Below are 18,233 nucleotides of genomic sequence, written 5' to 3'. Positions count from 1 at the left end.
CCTGAGCCCCTGGGCACTCCTGACTGGCCCACCCGCACTTGCCCCACCAGGGCACTCACCCGGTCCCCGTACTTGGTTTTCTTGAGCAGCATCTGCTGCAGGGTCCGCAGCACCTTGATGCACAGCTTCTCCTCCGACTCCATGAGGTCCTTGGTGTGCTGGATCAGCCTGAGCCAGTCAAGGAGGCAGCTCAGGGCAGCCCCACGCTGCCTCGCTCCAGCCACTTTCCCGCCCCATCCCAGGCAGGAACACCTCCAGGCCCTCTGACCCCGTGAGCCTGTCTAGTCCCCACCGGGCCCTTCCCTGCCCCCAGCCGCTGCACCCCTGCTGCCCCCACGCCCGGTGTCTCGCTCACTTGGACAGGAAGCCCCCACTCTCGCAGCGCTGGTAGGCCTCACTGCCCTCCAGGAAGAGCAGCTCAGGCCAGTGCAGGACGTCCACCAGCACGGACAGCTCAGCCTGCACCAGGGGCTTCAGCCGCTCCTCCAGGGCTGTGATGATGTCCTGGGGTGGGCAGGGCAGGGTCATTGCCAGATGCAAGAAATGACCTGGGTATGACTGCCATTCCCCTGACCCGAACGCCAAACGGCTCACAGATTGCCCTGCCTCTGTCTGAGGGGCCCACACCCACAGAGACACCCTGAACACAGCATGATGTCTGTCTGCTCAGAGCCCTGGCTGGGAGCTGCAAGGCCTGGCTTCTCTCCCAGCTCTGTGTGACCTTGGGTAAACCCCTTACCCTCTCTGAGCCTCAGTCTCCCGCCACGTGGGGAAAATAACCCACCACACCCAAGCTACTGGCCAACGAGATGGCGCACAGAAATGTGCTGCATAGACAGGAGGGTGCTGCAGGAGCCAGGGGTGGTCCCGAGCTCCAACCCCACTAGCAGGCCTCTGGGTTCTCCAGGCTTCCTCTGGAAGGAGGCTCCCCAGTCCCCTGCTGCAGGGCCGGCCCTTAGCAGCCCCAGAGTGGGGAGAAGCCAACCAGCCCCTTCCTGGAAGTGTGAGCAGGACAGGAAGAAACACTCCCCGAGAATTTGCCCCTCCAAAGTAGGGGAGCTGCTGAGTCAACCAAGCAGCTCCCGTGGCAGATGCCAGGCAGCCCCACACCCACCTGCAGCTTCTCAATGATGTTCTTGTAGTCCCACTGGTTAGCGGTGGGGGTGACGCGGGGGAAGGCCCGCGTGGTTGCCTTGTAGCTGGAGGCGTTCCGCTGGGCGGCAGCTGCACAGCTGGCTCCACTGCTGAGCATCGCGCTGATGTGGGCGTCCAGGTCCATGGGCAGCGAGATGGCCCGGCCCTTGGCTGGGTGGGAAGGGAGGGGGTGCTGGTGCAGGGGCAGTTCAACCAGCCAGAGGCCAGGCTCAGGGCTGCCACACCAGGAGACAGAGTGAACTAGACTGAGGGTCTGGGGGACAGAGACCCCCCACCCTGGCCTACGCTTGAGGGACTGAGAGGCTTTCTTCCCCTTGTTGGGTAAAAGGAGAGTTTCTGCCTCTTTGATTACCCCCTGGCTCTACCCTGACTTCCCCCTCCTTTCTCTCACCTGTCTTCTCCTCTTCCCCAGCTGTCCCTAACAATCCACAGGCCTCCCTCCTGCCTGAGCCCATCTGCAAATACCCATAAAAAACTCTAGCTGGAGAATGTCGGCCAGCATCCTTCTCTGGGGAACTGACTCAGAGGAGAAAACAGCTTCTCTCAATTGCCAGGATGCCAGGCAGACACCAAGAAGGACTTACTGAGAACCACCTGGGAGCAGGAGATGGGCGAGCTTAGGGATAAAGTGTTTATTAGGAGGGCAGGCGTCCCCATTGTGAGCAGTGGAAGGAGTGGTTTGGAGCTGGTCAGTACCCCGGCACACTCACCCACCATGGCGAGGGTCCGGATGCAGGCCTCCACAGAGCCCTTATGCTGCTGCTGTAGCCACGGACACTCGAGGAGCCGTGTGGTGGACTGCAGCAGCTGCACCACAATCGTCTGGTGTGTCTGCAAGAAGTCACAGAGCCCGCTGCTGCAGCCCAGCCCCGCACCCTGGGCAACCCAAGGTCCAGGAACCAGGGCCCAATCAGAATGGGCATGGGTGGAGAGACGGAGCCTTCACTAGCCACCATATATGCCTTTGTGCTGGTTGGAAAAAGGTACTTGCATTCCCTTCAGCAGTGCACGACCTGCCCAGCTGTACACGGCAGCCCTGTAACTCCCCAAGGCTGTGAGCTCATAGCCATGTTGCTGACTCTTTCAAAAAATGTTTAAATAAATTAATGTTGTAAAAAGATGATGGATTTACATGGTTCAAAAACCAAAAGGTTATTTAAAAGATAACACTTTGAGGCTTGGCACAGTGGCTCACACCTGTAATCCCAGCACTTTGGGAGGCCGAAGTGGGTGGATCACTTGAGGTCAGGAGTTCGAGACCAGCCTGGCCAACATGGTGAAACCCCGTCTCTACTAAAAATACAAAAATTAGCCGGGTGTGGTGGCGGACGCCTGTAATCCCAGCTACTCGGGAGGCTGAGGCTGGAGAATTGCTTGAACCTGGGAGGCAGGGGTTGCAGTGAGCCAAGGCTGTGCCACTGCACTCCAGCCCGGGACACAGAGTGAGACTCCATCTCAAAAAAAAAAAAAGGTAACACTTTGAGAAGTCTCTCCCCTATCACTCTCACTGCCCTGGAGCTGATCAAGGATGGGGAAAGCTGACCCCAATTACCAGAGTTCCATGGTCCCAAAGGGATCCCAGGGCCCAAACGATGTGTGTCAAAATACACCACCCTTCCTGGGAAGGCAGGACTCAGCATTTTTCCCCCCAGTCTTAGAAACGCTACCCCACGCCACCCCAGCCCTATCCCCCTAAGTAGCCCCTTTTGTTGGTTTCTTTTGTATCCTTCCAGTGTTTCTTTGATCTCGGTCATGTAGCAGGGCCCTTCCTTAAGGGAACCTGGCTCGCTTTCATTCAGGGGGCTCTGGGCTGAGCACTGGCTCGAGTCTGGGAATCTGGGGATTGACTGAGGAGCCATGAATCTTTCGTGATTCAAATCAGGCTTCTGTACACTGGCCTGGAGCCCTTCTGCTTAGGCCTTCAGAAGACTACCTGCCTATTTCAGTTCTAAGATCACTGTGATCAACTAGCCAGCACGAAGGATCTCTGCCAGGGAGACTGTCGTGATCCCTGCTTTGGCTGTGCCATCCCATGCATGGCACATCCACCTTTTCTTTGGTGAGTAAGTGCTGCCACTTTGGAATCTGCCACACCCACTGGACTTAGGAGTTCCTGCTGGATGATACCATTCCCACTGTCATCCTGGCCCACAGAAACTGAGATATGCTTGTTGTTTTAAACTGCTAGGTTTGGGGATAATTTGTTAACACAGTATAGATAACTAATACACTTAGGCCGGGCACGGTGGCTGACACCTGTAATCCCAGCACTTTGGGAGGCTGAGGCGGGCAGATCATGAGGTTAGGAGATTGAGACCATCCTGGCTAACATGGTGAAACCCCATCTCTACTAAAAATACAAAAATTAGCCGGGCGTGGTGGCGGGCGCCTGTAGTCCCAGCTACTCGGGAGGCTGAGGCAGGAGAATGGTGTGAACCCAGGAGGCAGAGCTTGTAGTGAGCAGGTATGGCGCCACTGCACTCCAGCCTGGGCGACAGAGCGAAACTCTGTCTCAAAAAAAAAAAAAAAAAAAAAAAAGATAATACACTTATGTATCCTTTTGCTACTTCTTTATGAACTATAAGCAAATATGAAGATATATTCTTATTTCTCCCCTTCCTTTCACAAAAGCTAGGCAAGTTGGCCCTGGGGTGGCGGGAGAGGAGAAGCTCACCTGCAGGGAAGTGCTGTTCTCAGAGAACGGGGAGCTGAAGAAGGCATTGATGGTGTCCAGCACGACGCTCAGCACGTACTTCTCCAGGGCGGGGTCAGCCACGCGCTTCTCACGCTTGCTGCAGACCTGAGGCAGGGGAGAGGGATGCCTAGGGGGGTCCTCACATGGGGCCCCTCCACTCCCACCCCTCCTGGGGGGCTTTGCCCACACCCCACACAGGGACAGACCCGCGCCATGTCCAGGGTGAAGTTCTCAAAGAGCGTCCAGATGTGGTTGCTGGTGTAGATCTCCTTCATCTCCACCTCCGTGTCCACGTAGCAGTGGTTCACGAAGTTCACATAGGCCATTTTCACCTGGGCAGCGGGCGGGAGGTCAGGGGCGTGAGCAGGCCGCCTGGCTGGGCTGTCCCTGCCACATTGCTCCTGTCCCCTGGCCTCCCAGTTCCTGCCCAATTCCCTGGCTTGGCTTTGCCCACTCTTCCTGTCCCGTGGCTTTACCCGCCCCTTCGCCCCATCTCCAGCCGTCTTGCCCAGTCCCCCAATCCCCACCTCAGTGATGCAGTCCTCATGCGTCACCACAGACACCACGTCCTCCAGCGGCAGCAGGGAGGTGCACTTGATCTCAGTGTAGACGTTTTTGCCCTCGGCGCAGGCAGCCAGCAGGTCCACCAGGGAAATGTGGTACATGAGGGGGCTGTGGTCCTCCACGCCATCGCGGGCGGCCTTCATCATGTCCAGCAGGTGGGCCAGCGATGCCTTGTCGTTGTAGAACACGACCACATCGTCACCTGCATTGGTCAGCTGCGGGCAGGAGGGGGCACGTGTCTCACACTCTTGGTCCAGCAGGCCCTGGGCTCTCCTCTCCTTTGCTTACCAGGGGGAAACTGGGACTCTGACCACAGAGTCCCACCTGAAATCAGGAAATCCTCCCCTGGCTGGGATTTGGGGGTTCCCCAGCTGATGTCTCAGGCCCTCTGCCAGCAGAGATACTGACCCCAGGACCCAGAAAGTCCCTGCTTCTCCCCACTGGAAAGAAGTCCCATAGGGGTCATCTCAGAGGCAGCTTCCTCCAGGAAGCTCTCGCTAATCCTGTCCTGCTCACCCCCTCCCTCCCCTGGGCTCCCACAGCGGTTATTTAAACCCTCCTCACTGAGCATACACCACATCCCTCTCGTGCCAGCGACTGCATTATTCACAGTAACATAATAATAGCAATTAATAATTAACACTGCGCAGCAGTTCCAGCACATCGTGTCTTGTTTATGATGTCCTAATCTCCCTTCAGTGTTTGCTCCTTTCTCCCCCTGCCGCCTACACTGTCAGATGCTCAGGGGCAGGGACCACGTCTGTTCCAGATTTAGACCTAGCCCTTTATCCTTCATGCCTTCACTCAACGGGTGTCTGTTGAGAACCTACTATGCGCCACACACTGGGGCCCTCGCAATGCACACAAACGATGGGGTCCCTGCCTGTGCCCCCCAGGAGCTGGCACTCAGCTGATGTCCCCCGTGCACGTACAATCCGTGGCACGTAGTGGGTGCTTCCTGATTTTAAATGAACGATGACAATTGACAAGTGAAGGAATGCGTGCTTGATTTCTTTCTGGCCTATTGTCTGAGTTCTGCTGGGTGTCTGATGCTGCTGGGACCCTGTTTGCGTTCTATCAGGTCCATAGCCTGAGTTCTACCACATCTGCAGCCTCACTTCTCCCTCTGCGTCCCCTCCATGGTCAGCAGCTGAATGTTCCTTTTGTGACCCACCGTCTGACTTCTCTAACTCTGCAGCCTTCCCGCCAAGCCTCTGCTCTGGGCCCCCACCCCAAGATCCCTGAGCACCCCTCAGCCCCGCCCTCACCTCAGTCATGATCATGTCCTGGCACTTCTTGACGTACTTGCCCTCAGCCTTGATGACGGTGTGCAGGAAGTCCAGGTACTGCACATGGCGCCCGTGCGTGGCCAGCAGGTGCACGAAGTGCTGCAACACGGGCTCGCTGATCTCGGAGCAGAGCTGATAGTTGTTCAGGAAGATGTGTTGCATGGTCTCTGCCTCCAGGAGCTGCAGTGGGGGGCATCTGTCAGAAAGAGTTCTGGGCCCTGCCCCCACCCTCCCACCTCCCGCCTCGTCCAGGTGCTCCCAGCCCTGCACCCTCACCCCTGGTGTGAGGAAAAGGTGCAGGTGCTTGTGCAGCAGGGCCTGGTTGCCAGGGTTCCCTGCACAGAACTTCTGCAGGAACTGATGCGTGTAGCGTAGGATCTCCATCATCTTGGCATCACCCTGGGCACAGGAGGCAGGGAGAGGGTGTTGGGCCCACCAAGGAGGGAGGCGAGGCCCCAGCTGAGCTCTGACAGGAGCAGGGGCGTGTCGGGCTTGGGACTGGGACCATGAAGAGGCCAGGGAAAAGGGAAAGTGGGGCCCCCAGGTCAGGATGGAAACGTGTGAGGGGCGGGAGCTCAATGGCCAAGATGAGGCTGGAGTTGGGGCAAGGTGACAGGGTCACGGTCAGTGTCAGGGTGAGGCCTGGGACATACTGAGATCAAGATCAGTCATGGCAAGGGGCTGAGGGTCAAAAGGGGAGATGAGACGAAGATTGGAGTCAGGAGCCAGGGTGGGCCTGGGGACAGGTCAGCATAAGATGTCAGGATGAGGAATCAAAACCAGGGGTCAGGACAAGGCCAGCACTGATGTCATGGGTCAAAGAGAAGTTGGGTTCAGTTAGGGTCAACGTGGGTCAAGGTAAGGAAGCTGAGGGTCAAAGGTTGAGATGAAGCTGAGATTATCAGGGTTAGGTTAGAGAGGGGGAAAAAAGGGAGTCAAGGTCAAGAATCAGCATGAGGCTGCACTTAAATCAAGGTCAAAGGGGATTAGGATGAGGGGTAGAGGGTCAAAGGTGATACTAAGACAGGGTTCAGGGGTCAAGGCATGCCTGCAAACAAACAGGGCAGTGTAAGAGGCCAGGTGAGGATGGGAGAGGTTGCCTGCATTAGGGCCTAGCATACGGGTGAGGTCGGGGTTCAAGGGGAAGCCGCCCCAGAGAGTCAGAGGTCAGAAGTCAGAGCCACCTTGTCGTAGGGGATCTGCAGCAGGTCCAGCATGACCTTGTGGGCATCCATGTTCTTCAGCAGCCGTTGCTGCTTCTTCCTCATTTGCTCCCCGACCCCACACATCTTATTCAGCCTTTCCAGGATCTGCAGGGGAGGCGGGTGAGCCAGAGCCCCTTCCCTACTTCTCAGGCTGCCCTCTGCCTGGCCCACCACAGACAAGTTCCAGCTGGCACCCGGGACAGGAAGGGGGAAGGAGGTCACGGGCGCTGAATCAGACCCTCGCAACAGGCCAGGGAAGCACTAAAAAACCCAATTCCACCCATAAAAGTAAATAGAACAATATGACTGCAAAATGGAATTTCATGAAATTCCTTCAGCTTTAAAATAATTCCATCTGGACCTTGGCAGGGCTGTTTTTAATGTGCAGCAAAGGCTGGAAGATGTCTATCATGAGGGCCAGTGGCTGGCCGACAGAGAGGCACAGGAGGCCTGGCCAGCGGGAGACCCCAGGACCATTGGGGCTACAGAGCCCTACCCCGAGGACCCTTGGCCACTCACGCCCTTGACAATCTGGTAGTTCTCACTGCTTTTCTCCCCTGGTGGGTGCAGAAAGCCCTCCTCGTCCGTGGGCCGCTGGAAGCACAGAGAGGATGGAGGTCAGCCAGGCCCAGCCCTCACAGGGAGGTCTGCCCTGGCCCCCTGCAGCCCCGCTCACCTCCTTCTTGTCCTTGGCTGCGCCTGCCTCCACCTCCTCGCCCTTGCCGCTGCCCTTCTTGTCCACCCACAGCTCTGACTTCTCCACCATGGTCCGCAGCCGGTCCAGCTCTGACTTGATCACCTTGTAGTTCTCCACGTCCTGCGCTGAGATCAGCAGCTGAACCTGAAGGTAGAGGATGGGCCTGGCTGGTGAGATGGGCTCCAGGTCCATGCCACTTAGAGACCTCCAGCATCTTCCCTACTCGAGGGTTCCCCTCCCAGCATCACCTGCCACCACCTGCCTCTCTCCACCAAGCCAATTCCCACTCAATGTTTCTGGCTCTGCCATAAGCCCACCACCTCCAGGAAGCCTTCCCTGATGGCCACAGGCCTCCCTGCACTGCCTGCCCTGAGCTGCCACATAACCTGGCTTCAGTTACTCACTGACTAGTGCCTCAAGTGGCTGTGGTCTGTCACTCATCCACTGAGACCCCAAACAGGCAGGGCAAAGCATAGTGGCAGCCCTGAAGCCTGAAGGCCCAGGCCTGCGTCTGACTGCCACCATTCTCGCTCTGGGTCAGTGGGCAATGGAGGAAAGCTCCCTGGGCCTGGATTTCTCCCCGCTCTGGAATGGGAGGGAGAGTAGTAACCTCGCTTCAGGGCTGCTATGAGAATGCCATGCAATAATGCAAGTCCAGTGCTCAGTGCCTGGTACATGGCAGACACTTATTTTTTAAAGGCCAACACTGACTGGTATTGATATTTCACAGGGAGCTGTCGGGACTGCGTGACATCACAATAGCAAACGCCAGTCACGTCAGTGAGGGTTGTCTGCATGCTAGGCATGATTTGAAGCATTTAGCATAGGTGCACATAATAGAGTTGGCAAACTGTAAAGTGCTGTCCACATTGTAAGAAATGGCAGGCACTAAGCCAGGTCAGGAGATTCAGTCTTCACCTAGGAGCTCAGCAAGGCTGAAAACCCCAAATGTGCATCCCAAGTTAACCCCTGAGCTGTAAGCTCCTTAATCATGGTTTACTGTCCCCCAGTGCCCGGTGCAGGCCTCATGCTCAGGGCCAGGGCCAGGTAGTCCCGTCACCTGCTTGAAGGTGTGCATGGCCTCCTGGCGCTGGCTGAAGTGCTTGAAGAGCAGCTGCAGAGCACCCGAGACCAGCGGCGCATAGTCGTGCATGGTGAGGTGGATGAGCACGCGCAGGAACATGCGGCCGCCCTCGTCATCCACCTCCAGCATGCTGCTTGTCTTCCTGCGGACATGAGGGCGCAGGGCGCGTGGGTGAGACTGGCTCGCTCCCTGCTGTCCGTGGCCGGTAAGGGGGCCCTGGCACAAGCACACTCCCCGCCACCCACTCAGCAGATGCAGGGCCAGTCTAAATGTGTTTAAAATATTGACACTTTCTCAGCAGTTTAACAGCCACGCCCCTGAATCCCCGGAGTGACCCGTGTCTCCTGGGATCTCTCAGGACTTCCCTTGATTAAGCAACTGAAGCAAGAAATCTTTTATTTATTTATTCATTTATTGAAACAGTCTTGCTCTGTCGCCCAGGATGGAATGCAGCCAGTGGCATGATCTCGGCTCACTACAACCTCCACCTCCCGGATTCAAATAATTCTCCTGCCTCAACCTCCTGAGTAGCTGGGATTACCATTATGCGCCAACACACCTGGCTAATGTTTGTATTTTTAGTAGAGACAGGGTTTCACCATGTTGGCCAGGCTGGTCTCGAACTCCTGACCTCAAGTGATCTGCCCGCCTCGGCCTCCCTAAGTGCTGGGATTACAGGCGTGAGCCACCGCGCCCAGCCAGAAGCAAGGACTCTTAACACAGATCCCACTGCCACCATGCCGGGGATTCATGGATAGAAGCTGGGCCCATGAACAGAGATGGAGAAAACGTTACATCTTTATTTTTCCCAACCTCTAACCAAAATACAGCATTTCCTTCAATGAGGAAATATTTGTGGCACCTGTGAGTCTGTCACCAATAAATATCACAGATGTTTTCACACCACCTCAGAGTTGTTAAAATCACAAAATATCGTTTATATTCATCGCTCCCTTGAAGTAATGGTACTAATTATACCCACCGGTGCGGCTCGCTACTTAACGTATTAGCAAAGAGGCACATATATCACTGTCACTGCTAATTTGTTTTCTCCAATATTTTGATAACTGTCACTCCAAGCCATTGGTTCCCTTTGTCTTGTTATGTGCTTTATTTTATGAGTTTACAATCACCATTCTGAAAAGCAGTCCGTAGGCCCTGCTAGACCCAGGCATAAGCCTGGCCCCAAGATGCTAAAAGCCCCCAGTAAGCCTCCGCCTCCAGCCCCTCAGGGCTTCGGGTGGATGGGCTGCATGTCCCCACACTTCCTCCCTCCTGTGGGACTGGGGACGTTGTTCCAGCTATCCAGCTACCTGATTCAAGTCCACTGCACAAGAGAGGTACACCTGCCCTGAGTAGGGGTGGAAGAATGGCAGGATGACTAGGAACCAAACGGCCCCCGAGATCAGTGGGACTGGGGAGGCAGGGGAGGGGCTGAGCACAAAGCCCAGTGAGGGTCTGCAGAGAGAATGGCAGAGGGAAGGGCCAGCCCCCAGCCCAAGAACCCAGACCAGCCCAAGAGGGGGTATCAAGCCTCCCAACCCCACACAACCCTGCAGCTCAACCCTGGCCTCACCCCACTCCAAACATGGCCTCCGCCTGCTCCCCGATACGATCCAGGTTCATGTTGGCAGCTGTGGGGAGAGGGGCAGATGGGAGCAGGTGGTAGGCCCAGCCCAGGAAAGAGGGGAGCACAGGCAGATACTCAAACCACCCTCTTTCCTGCACTGGCTGCACAGCAGCTGCTCTGCCTGCCCCTTTCTGGGAAGGAACCAAGTAGGGGAGGAGTCACAGCCCCCTACTTCCCTGCAGGGCAGTACAAAGTGGGCAGAGATCCAGGCTGAGAGTCAGGAGATCAGGTCCTGGTCAAGCTCAGCCTCTGATTGGTTGTCACCTTGAGCAAGTCCCTGCTTTTTGGTGAGCCTCAGTTTCCCCATTTGGAAAACGAAGGGAAGGGTGCCTGCCCTTCCCCCTCACTGAGGCAATTAAATGAGACAATGGAGAGAAAAGGCCTTTGCGGACTAGAAAAAGGAGCAGGGCTTGGGAGCTGGCTCCACCCTACTGCTGTGTATCCCTGGGGAAGTCGCACAGCCTCAGCCTGAAGGCAGGGCAGGGGCTCACTGGTAGAGTCGAAGGCAGGGGCTGTGCCATCAGCCCCACTGTCCTGCATGGGAAACACCTCCACGAACTCCTTCTTGAAGACAGACAGCAGATAGGAGATGCGGTAATCCAGGCGGACATTGAGGATGAACTGGAGAAGAGGGGAAAGAATGAGGAAAGCGTCAGGTGAGGATGGGGTGAGGACTGACCTGAGGTCAGAAGGCCCTTCCTATTTTATGGGGAGCAGGGGGCCCCCAAAAAGGCTCTAACACTTGGGGTAGCAGGGTCCTCAGCACAGTCATTCGGGATGCTCCAGGATGTCACAGCAAAAAAAACAAGACCCCTCTCCCCAAGGAGGCCCAGGGTGCCCTCTCCCCAGCTCTTGCCCCAGTGATGGAGGACGGGGGCCTCCTCTCAGCATGAGGCAGTGAGCACCCCTGCACCCGGCCCACTCAGTCCCTCTTTCCCAGGTTAGACACTGACAGGAAGGGGAATGAAGCTCTCAGGTCCAAAACCTGACTCTTGTCCTCCTATCCTGCTCAGCCAAACAGACCCTGGATACTCACAGGAGGGGAAACTGAGGCCTGTGAGGGAGGAGGAGCGGCTACTGTGGGGCAGACGTGAGGATGCAGGGTTTGCAGACATGGGTGAGTCACACAGCCTCATGGTGCACAGGGCCTTTGGCCAAGCCCCAGGATGCAGACATGGAAGGCCCAGCCCTCAGAATGAGTCAGAAGCTCCCTCCACTCTGACTCCCCGCCAGAGGTCCCCCATGGAGGTCACTGCACTACCCTTCCTGCCCTCTGGTGACAGCAAGGCAAAAGCAAGCATCCCCATCCCTCCTCGGGGATGAGCCCCTTCCTGGGGTGTGGCTGGGGAGTCTCAGATGAGACCAGAACAGCGATGACCGCATCCACCTTGCCAAGAAATAGGTTCTTAAATCTCTAGCTCTGCTTCAAAATCCCTGTGACCCTGGGAAAGTCCCCTCCCCGCTTTTATTTTCCCCATCTGTAAAATGGGAGAATTGAGTTAGACTTCAGTGCACGTCAGAATCACCTGGAGGGTTTGTCACAACACAGCCCACAGGAACTCTCCAGTGTTCCTGACTCAGTAGGTCTAGGGTGGGGCCCGAGAATGTGCATTTCTGTTTTTCTTTCCATTTATTTATCATTATTACTATTTTTTTAATAGAGATGGGGTCTCACCCAGGCAGGTCTTGAACTCTGAGCTCAAGCAATTCTCCCATCTTGGCCTCCCCAAGTGCTGGGATTACAGGTGTGAGCCACTGCGCCCAACCGAGAATGTGCATTTCTAGCAAGCTCCCAGGTGAGGCTGGCCCAAGAACCACAATGTGGGAATTGCTGGGCCTGACAGCCAATCCCAATGGAGCCTTCAGTACCAAATACTGAGATCTGAAGGGGTTTGCCCTGCCCAGCCTCCCTATACCTGCCCCATTACCCTCCCCCTATCCCCAACATCTCCCATGTGGTCCTGGCCCAGGCACCTGAAGGATTTCCAGGATCTTCAGCTTGGTCTCCATCACCACAATGTCCTCATTCTCCTCAAACTTGCTTCTGTCCAGCGGCTCAGCAGCACTGGCCCCAGCAGGCAGGCTGGGGGCACCGAAGACTGACTGCTTGCGGCTCAGCACCATGGTGGACATCATGTGCCCCACGCCCTGGATGGACCGCCGCACATTCTTGCCTGTGGAGCGGGGAGTACAGGAGGTTGCTTAGGAGGTTGTAGAGGGTGTATAGCAGGGATCCCTGGTCTGATGAGGGAGGCAGAGGGTGCACATTCTGTTTGTGTCAGCTGCAGGCAAAGCCTTGCTAAGGAAGGGACAGGGCTAAACCAGGAAGGCTTCCTGGAGGAGGGGAGCTTTAAGCCAAATCTGGGGAAAGAAGGAGGTGTCAGGGCAAAGGTGAGCTGTGTGGGGAGATGACTGAGAATTGTCTGTAGGAAACCATAAGAGCAGCTACACAGCCTGGGGACTGAGGGGACACTGCAGGGAGGACAGCCCTGAAAACAGTACCAGGCTCTAGGCACCTTTTGTTTAGATGAGTTTATGCAGCCTGGGAGTGTCTGGGAGGGCAGGGCTGCCGCTCACTCATCCCTCAGACAGGCTGTGCCTCCCTCCTCCTCATACACACAATGACAGGGCTGTCTCGCTCCTCCCTCACTATCTCCCCTCAAGACCAAGCAGGGTTGGAAGGCAACTCCCCCAGACCCGGCGTCTCCAGGGAGTCCGGGCAGGGACCCCTCTGGTCTCGCTGAGGTGGGAGAGGCTTGGGCCCAAGATATCCCCTTGAGGCAGAGCCAGGTTGAGTGGGGGGAATGCGGGGCTGGGGAAGGTGTTGATCTGAGGGAACTTCCTGTGCTAGAAGGAGGCTGAGGACCGCCAGGGTGGCCCAAGCCGGGCAAAGGCCTCACCGCCGGGGTCCTCATAGGCCTGCAGCATGGCCGGGGGCCCCTGCACACAGTCGATGATGCCCAGCAGTGTGCGAGTGAGCCGCAGCAGCTCGCTGAAGCTGTAGAAGCCGAAGTAGATGAGGTTGTGCGCCAGGCTGACCACCTGCGGAGGGGCGGGGCCGAGGTGAGGTGGGAGGGGCCGGTGCACGGGGGCGGGGCTTCGTGGAGGGCGGGCCGGGACTGGGGAAACTTCGTGGAGGGCGGGCTGGGACTGGCGAAAGGGGCCTCATGAGGGCGGGGTTCCCAGGAGGGACAGCGGAGCAGGGAGAGGCAGCCCTTTCCCAGGCATTGGATCAGCAGCCTGCCTCTTGGAGAATCCCAGCCTTCTATACGGTACCCCTGCACTGGCTGGGGACACAGAAGGAAGTGGGGGGATCCCACAGCCGATTCCTGGGTGCAAACTGAGGCCAGTGTAGGGCCAACCAGAGCCCCACGGACCCCAGCCCCTGGGCACTCCCCCAGCCACCTCAAAAGTGAGCTTGTTCTTCTCCTCGTTGGCAAAGGGCACAGCCTCGCTGACCACATTGTTGAGGTAGTCCTCCACGAACTCCATGGTGTTGGCAAACTTGTTCTTCTTGTCATCTCGGGACGCGTTGAGGTTGGAATCATAGCTGAGGGTGGAGGCCATGAGGCATGAAGGTCCCTGAGATGCACCCACCCCAGCCTCTACCCCTGCCCCGCCCACCCTGCCTCCACCCCTCTCACTCCTTGATGGTGATGGCTGTGGGGATCTCAGTCCAGAGACGGGCAAACTTGACCGGCGTGACCAGCTCCTGGGGGTCGCGGTCCACATGCACGTGCAGCATCAGGTGGCAGAAGGAGGCGCGCAGGTCAAAGGGCAGCATCTCGTCCGCCATGCACAGGAAAATCAGGTCCACACCCAGCTGCTGGGAGATCTCATCGATGGCCAAGTACTGGCGGTCCAAGCACATGCGGGCAAAGAGCTTCAGCTGGTACCTGCAGGACAGGGAGGACGGTGAGGACACGGCAGATGGCAGCCGCAGGGCTGCTGGCACTGGGCACTGGACTTGGTGAGGACTCAGTAAAATGGCAAAGGGATTAGGTTAAAGATGCACCAGCTGCAATTCTGAGTTAGAAAGGTGAATGGAAAACCTGTCTGTGATGACGAGTACTTGCAATTCTCCCCCTCCTGGCTAAGACTCAGCCAGGACAGGTTTTTATGGGAAGAGGGACGTCTGAGAGATGAGGGAAAGGGTGAGAGACAGGGGAGGGCAGTGAGGTGAGAAGAGCCAGCCTTGGCCAGGAAGGGTGAGGGCAAGATGGGAGAGAGAGGACAGGGAAGTGGGTAGGTGGTGAAAGGGGTGTGACCTTGATGGAGGGGATACAAAAATGAGGAACGTAGGAAGCTCTGTGCTGCCCTGGCAATACCAGGCCCTCTGCCTCCTCCTCACAGACATGACTTCCCAGGGGATCTGGAGCTGGACAGCCTGGGTGTGGGCCATGGCTCACTGCTGATGGCTGTGTAACCTCAGGCAAGTTCCTTTACCCCTCTGTGCCACTGTTTCCCCAGTTTTACAACAGGAGTAACTATAGTAGCTACAACAAGGGTTGTCATGTGGCTCAAATGAGGGATCAGGACAAGTGCTTTAAAAGGGGACTACTACGTGGCAAGCATTTAAGAAGGGAGTCTAAAGAGATTTTTTTTTTTTTTACTTTTTTTTTTTTTGAGATAGTCTTTCTCTGTAACCCAGGCTGGAGTGCAGTAGTGTGATCTTGGCTCACTGCAATTTCCACCTCCCAGGTTCAAGCGATTTCCATGCCTCAGCCTCCCGAGTAGCTGGGACTACAGGTGTGTGTCACCATGGCCAGCTAATTTGGTGAGGTTATTTTAATAATACACATGTTTGGAAACAGGTTGGGTTTCTTGGAAGCCTGGTTCCTGTGCTGCGCCACCCAGTGCTATTGGGGGCACACAGTCCTCTTCACTCAGACTTCCTGGAATGAGGCTGCATGGCAGGGGAGTGACAGCAGGGACGCCTCTTCCGAGGAGGCAGGAGCCCCACCTGAGGCTGTCAGAGCTCATCCTCAGCAGGGATTGGCCAACAGCCTACTGAGAAGGCTCAAAGGCACAGGAAGAGGGGGGAGGAGCTGGGGCGGGGCACCTGTAGTAGCTGAGCACATTCTCGTCGTGGGCGTTGCCGGCCCGCGCCTCCTGGGCCAGCTGCCTCACACTCTTCTCATGGTGCTCGTTATTCTTGTCAGTCCACGTGAGCCACACTTCCTCGTCTGAGTACTCGATGCTCAGGTACTCGTGGGATTGGGCCATCTCCTTCACGGGCCGAAGTCTGCAGACCACCAGCAACCTGTCACAGGGAGCCACGGCCAGGGCGCTACGCCTGGACCCCTCCCTGAGCACACCCGGCCGCACAATGCCAAACACCACAGGGACCCAGACAGACCATATACATCTCAAGGGCAGGGTCCATGGCTCATTCTTTTCTGTGCCCCTTCCCCACTCCCCCACCCCGCCCCACAGTGCCAGGCACACAGCAGGACACATAAGAGGCAGAGAGTTCACAGCTGCAGAGAGCAAGGATGCCAGCTCCAGCCTGAATCCAGACAGGGCCTAAGCTCTAAGACAGCTGGGCGCCAGCAACGTGGAGCCCAAGTGCGGGCAGGGGGCGCAGGGCTCACTCTGTCTGGATGAGAATGTCACTGTTCTTGGGGTCCAGCACACACTTGCAGATGAGCTCCTGGGTGACGGGGATGGCAATGTGGTTGGACACACACAGGTCAGAGAGGTAGTCCAGGAACCTGGGGTGGTGACAGCCAGGGGTGGGGAGAGGGTCTCAGAGGCTGGTCCCTCTAAGGATGGAGCCCACCCTTCCCTTTCTCCTTCCCCAGCTGGCAGCACCGCCACCTGGGACTAGCTCCCTCTCAAGGCTTAGAGATGGGTGGGATGGACTCCCAGGTCCCCAAGGAGGAAGAGCCCCAGGGCATCATCCTGGAGTCCGGGAAGGCTAGATGGGAGTTCGGGGGGACAGGGTGAGGAGGCGCAAGGGCCAAGGTGATATTCAAAATATTTAACAACTGGTTCAATACAGGTTCTGACTTTGTCACTGGAGAAGGTCTTGGGGGCCTCTAGTGGTACCAGGAGTCATTCCCATTGTTGCTAGAGTGGGCCAAATTTGGGGGGATCCCAGAGAAAGGCTAGGGAGGCTAAGGCCTCAGGGGGGTGGCAGTTACCAACAGGTGCAGGAATAGTTCAGTATTCTCACAACCAGCAGACTTTCTACCCAGGCAAGGGAGGAGGGAGGGGCAGGCGCCGGGCGGGGAGGGGCTTCGGGCCCACCTGGGCTCCCGGTTCTTGCGCACAAGGCTGACGAAGGTCTCCACCTCGGTCTTGGTGATGTGCTTTTCCAGGAGCTTGCGATTGTTGTGCAGCAGGGCGGTGATGGTGTCCTCAGCCAAGATGTCATAGCCAATCTGGGACTGCATCATCCCAAACTGCTTGGCGATGTGCTCCTGGGGGGCAGACAGGCTGGGGGTCACAGAGAGTCACAGGCGGGCCACAGGGCCCAGCTCTGCTCTGGAACACTGCCCTCAGACCCCGAGATAGGGACCCAATACCCTAGAAAGGTGGAGGTCCGGGACAGGAAGCATCACTGGGCAGAAGAGTGACTTAGATTACGTAGTTATTTAGCTCGTGGGCTGTTTCCCACCAGAGCGAAACCTCCACGAGGGCAGGGACCTTGTTTGTGTGGAAGGATTGGCTACATAACTTGTCGGGCCCAGTGCAGAATGAAAGAGCAGGACCCTTGCTCAGCACGGAATCTAACCCAGTGCAAGGCCCTTGTGAGCAGTAGGCCAGGTCCCGTTCCCATGAACTCAGCCCTGCTGTCTGGTGCCCTACCGGACCCCAGACCCCAAAACAGTGCCTGGCACAGCACGTACGCCTGAGGAAATCACTTGCTGAGGAAGGAACACGTAGCCAGCGAGTGGGCCAGCGGGGCAGTGGCACACCTGGTTCTTGCGGTAGTCCTCCTGGGAATGCCGCAGCACACGGTAGCACAGACGGAACATGTGCTGATAGGGGGCGTTCTTCTGGTCTGACAGCTCCTCCAGCCGCACCAGGGGACCTTCACCCCCTTTCTCACGGAACGGGGCCTTCAGAATGCCAAAGATCTGGGGGAACACGGAGGGTGAAGACTGATTGCCCAACACCTGTCTGCATCCTGAAGTCATCCCAGGAGTCATCCCTGAGCCCCGACTGACTCTGCCCTAAAGCCAGCCCAGACATCGGCTTCGAGCTGATTCTAAGCTGGACCGCAACCCCAGACCAGCCATCCTCAGCCCCAATTCCAGCCCCAGCTCTCTCTACTCCTTGTTGGAATCCTGAAGCTGACCCCAGCCCATCCCTCCCTGATGCAGATTCTAATCCCAGCTCAGATCTGGGGCCTGGGGGAAGAGCAGAGGGTCTCGGCAGCTCAGGGTCTGAGGCTAAGAGAAAAGGCAGGCAGGGCCGCTGTGGCCAGAGCTTAAGAGATGAGACACAGGCCTGCCTTGTCAAAGTAAAATGTTACATAATTACAAAAATGTTTTAAAGGTTGGGGCTGGGTGGAGAGGTGAAAAAATTGTTCTGAAACAGAGAGCAAAGTGACAGAGCAACAGAATGGAATGAAAAAACCTTAACTGGATCCTCATTTAAAAAAAAAAACAAGCTTTACAAAAACATTCTGGGAACATTAGAGAAATGTGATATGGACTTGGTATTGTTGTGATTTTCTTAGGTGTGAGCATGTACTATGGTTATATAAGGCAATGTCCCTATTGTAATAGGGATGCCTGCTGAAACTTTTGGGTGTAAAATGCTGCCTATTTTGAAATGTGTGGACGGAAACATGGATGTGTGAATAGAGCTACATAAAGCCAAGGCAGCAAAATGGTGAGGCACCTTGTTCCCTGTACTATTCTTCCAATACTTTCCCAATATTTGACGATTCTCATAATAAAA

The 18,233-nt window shown here is 56.5% G+C and overlaps 1 protein-coding gene across 4 annotated transcripts in view; it reads right to left on the bottom strand.

The window, feature by feature from the left end:
- ITPR3 (inositol 1,4,5-trisphosphate receptor type 3) overlaps positions 1–18,233 on the bottom strand; it is a 75,880-nt gene that overhangs the window by 12,032 nt on the left and 45,615 nt on the right. For all 4 annotated transcript variants that reach the window (XR_004184265.1, XM_031667048.1, XM_003897461.5 and 1 more), the window contains 23 exons: positions 17,243–17,404; positions 16,572–16,744; positions 15,914–16,033; positions 15,382–15,564; positions 13,964–14,215; positions 13,725–13,869; positions 13,220–13,361; positions 12,294–12,493; positions 10,811–10,940; positions 10,266–10,323; positions 8,666–8,831; positions 7,585–7,749; positions 7,428–7,502; positions 6,888–7,013; positions 5,980–6,102; positions 5,683–5,883; positions 4,378–4,629; positions 4,057–4,182; positions 3,830–3,955; positions 1,866–1,986; positions 1,115–1,305; positions 356–504; positions 60–168 (listed from right to left, as the gene is read on the bottom strand). Coding sequence is in view for 3 of the 4 variants with exons in the window: in XM_031667048.1 (XP_031522908.1) it covers positions 60–168; positions 356–504; positions 1,115–1,305; positions 1,866–1,986; positions 3,830–3,955; positions 4,057–4,182; positions 4,378–4,629; positions 5,683–5,883; positions 5,980–6,102; positions 6,888–7,013; positions 7,428–7,502; positions 7,585–7,749; positions 8,666–8,831; positions 10,266–10,323; positions 10,811–10,940; positions 12,294–12,493; positions 13,220–13,361; positions 13,725–13,869; positions 13,964–14,215; positions 15,382–15,564; positions 15,914–16,033; positions 16,572–16,744; positions 17,243–17,404 (3,495 nt within the window). In the remaining variant the exon portion in view is untranslated. The remainder of the gene's footprint in view (positions 1–59; positions 169–355; positions 505–1,114; positions 1,306–1,865; positions 1,987–3,829; positions 3,956–4,056; positions 4,183–4,377; positions 4,630–5,682; positions 5,884–5,979; positions 6,103–6,887; positions 7,014–7,427; positions 7,503–7,584; positions 7,750–8,665; positions 8,832–10,265; positions 10,324–10,810; positions 10,941–12,293; positions 12,494–13,219; positions 13,362–13,724; positions 13,870–13,963; positions 14,216–15,381; positions 15,565–15,913; positions 16,034–16,571; positions 16,745–17,242; positions 17,405–18,233) is intronic.

The sequence above is a fragment of the Papio anubis genome, chromosome 6, assembly GCF_008728515.1.
Source record: "Papio anubis isolate 15944 chromosome 6, Panubis1.0, whole genome shotgun sequence".
Lineage (NCBI taxonomy): Eukaryota > Metazoa > Chordata > Mammalia > Primates > Cercopithecidae > Papio > Papio anubis.
Note: the sequence above shows the minus strand (reverse complement) of the source record. Positions and strands in the feature narration are given on the sequence as shown.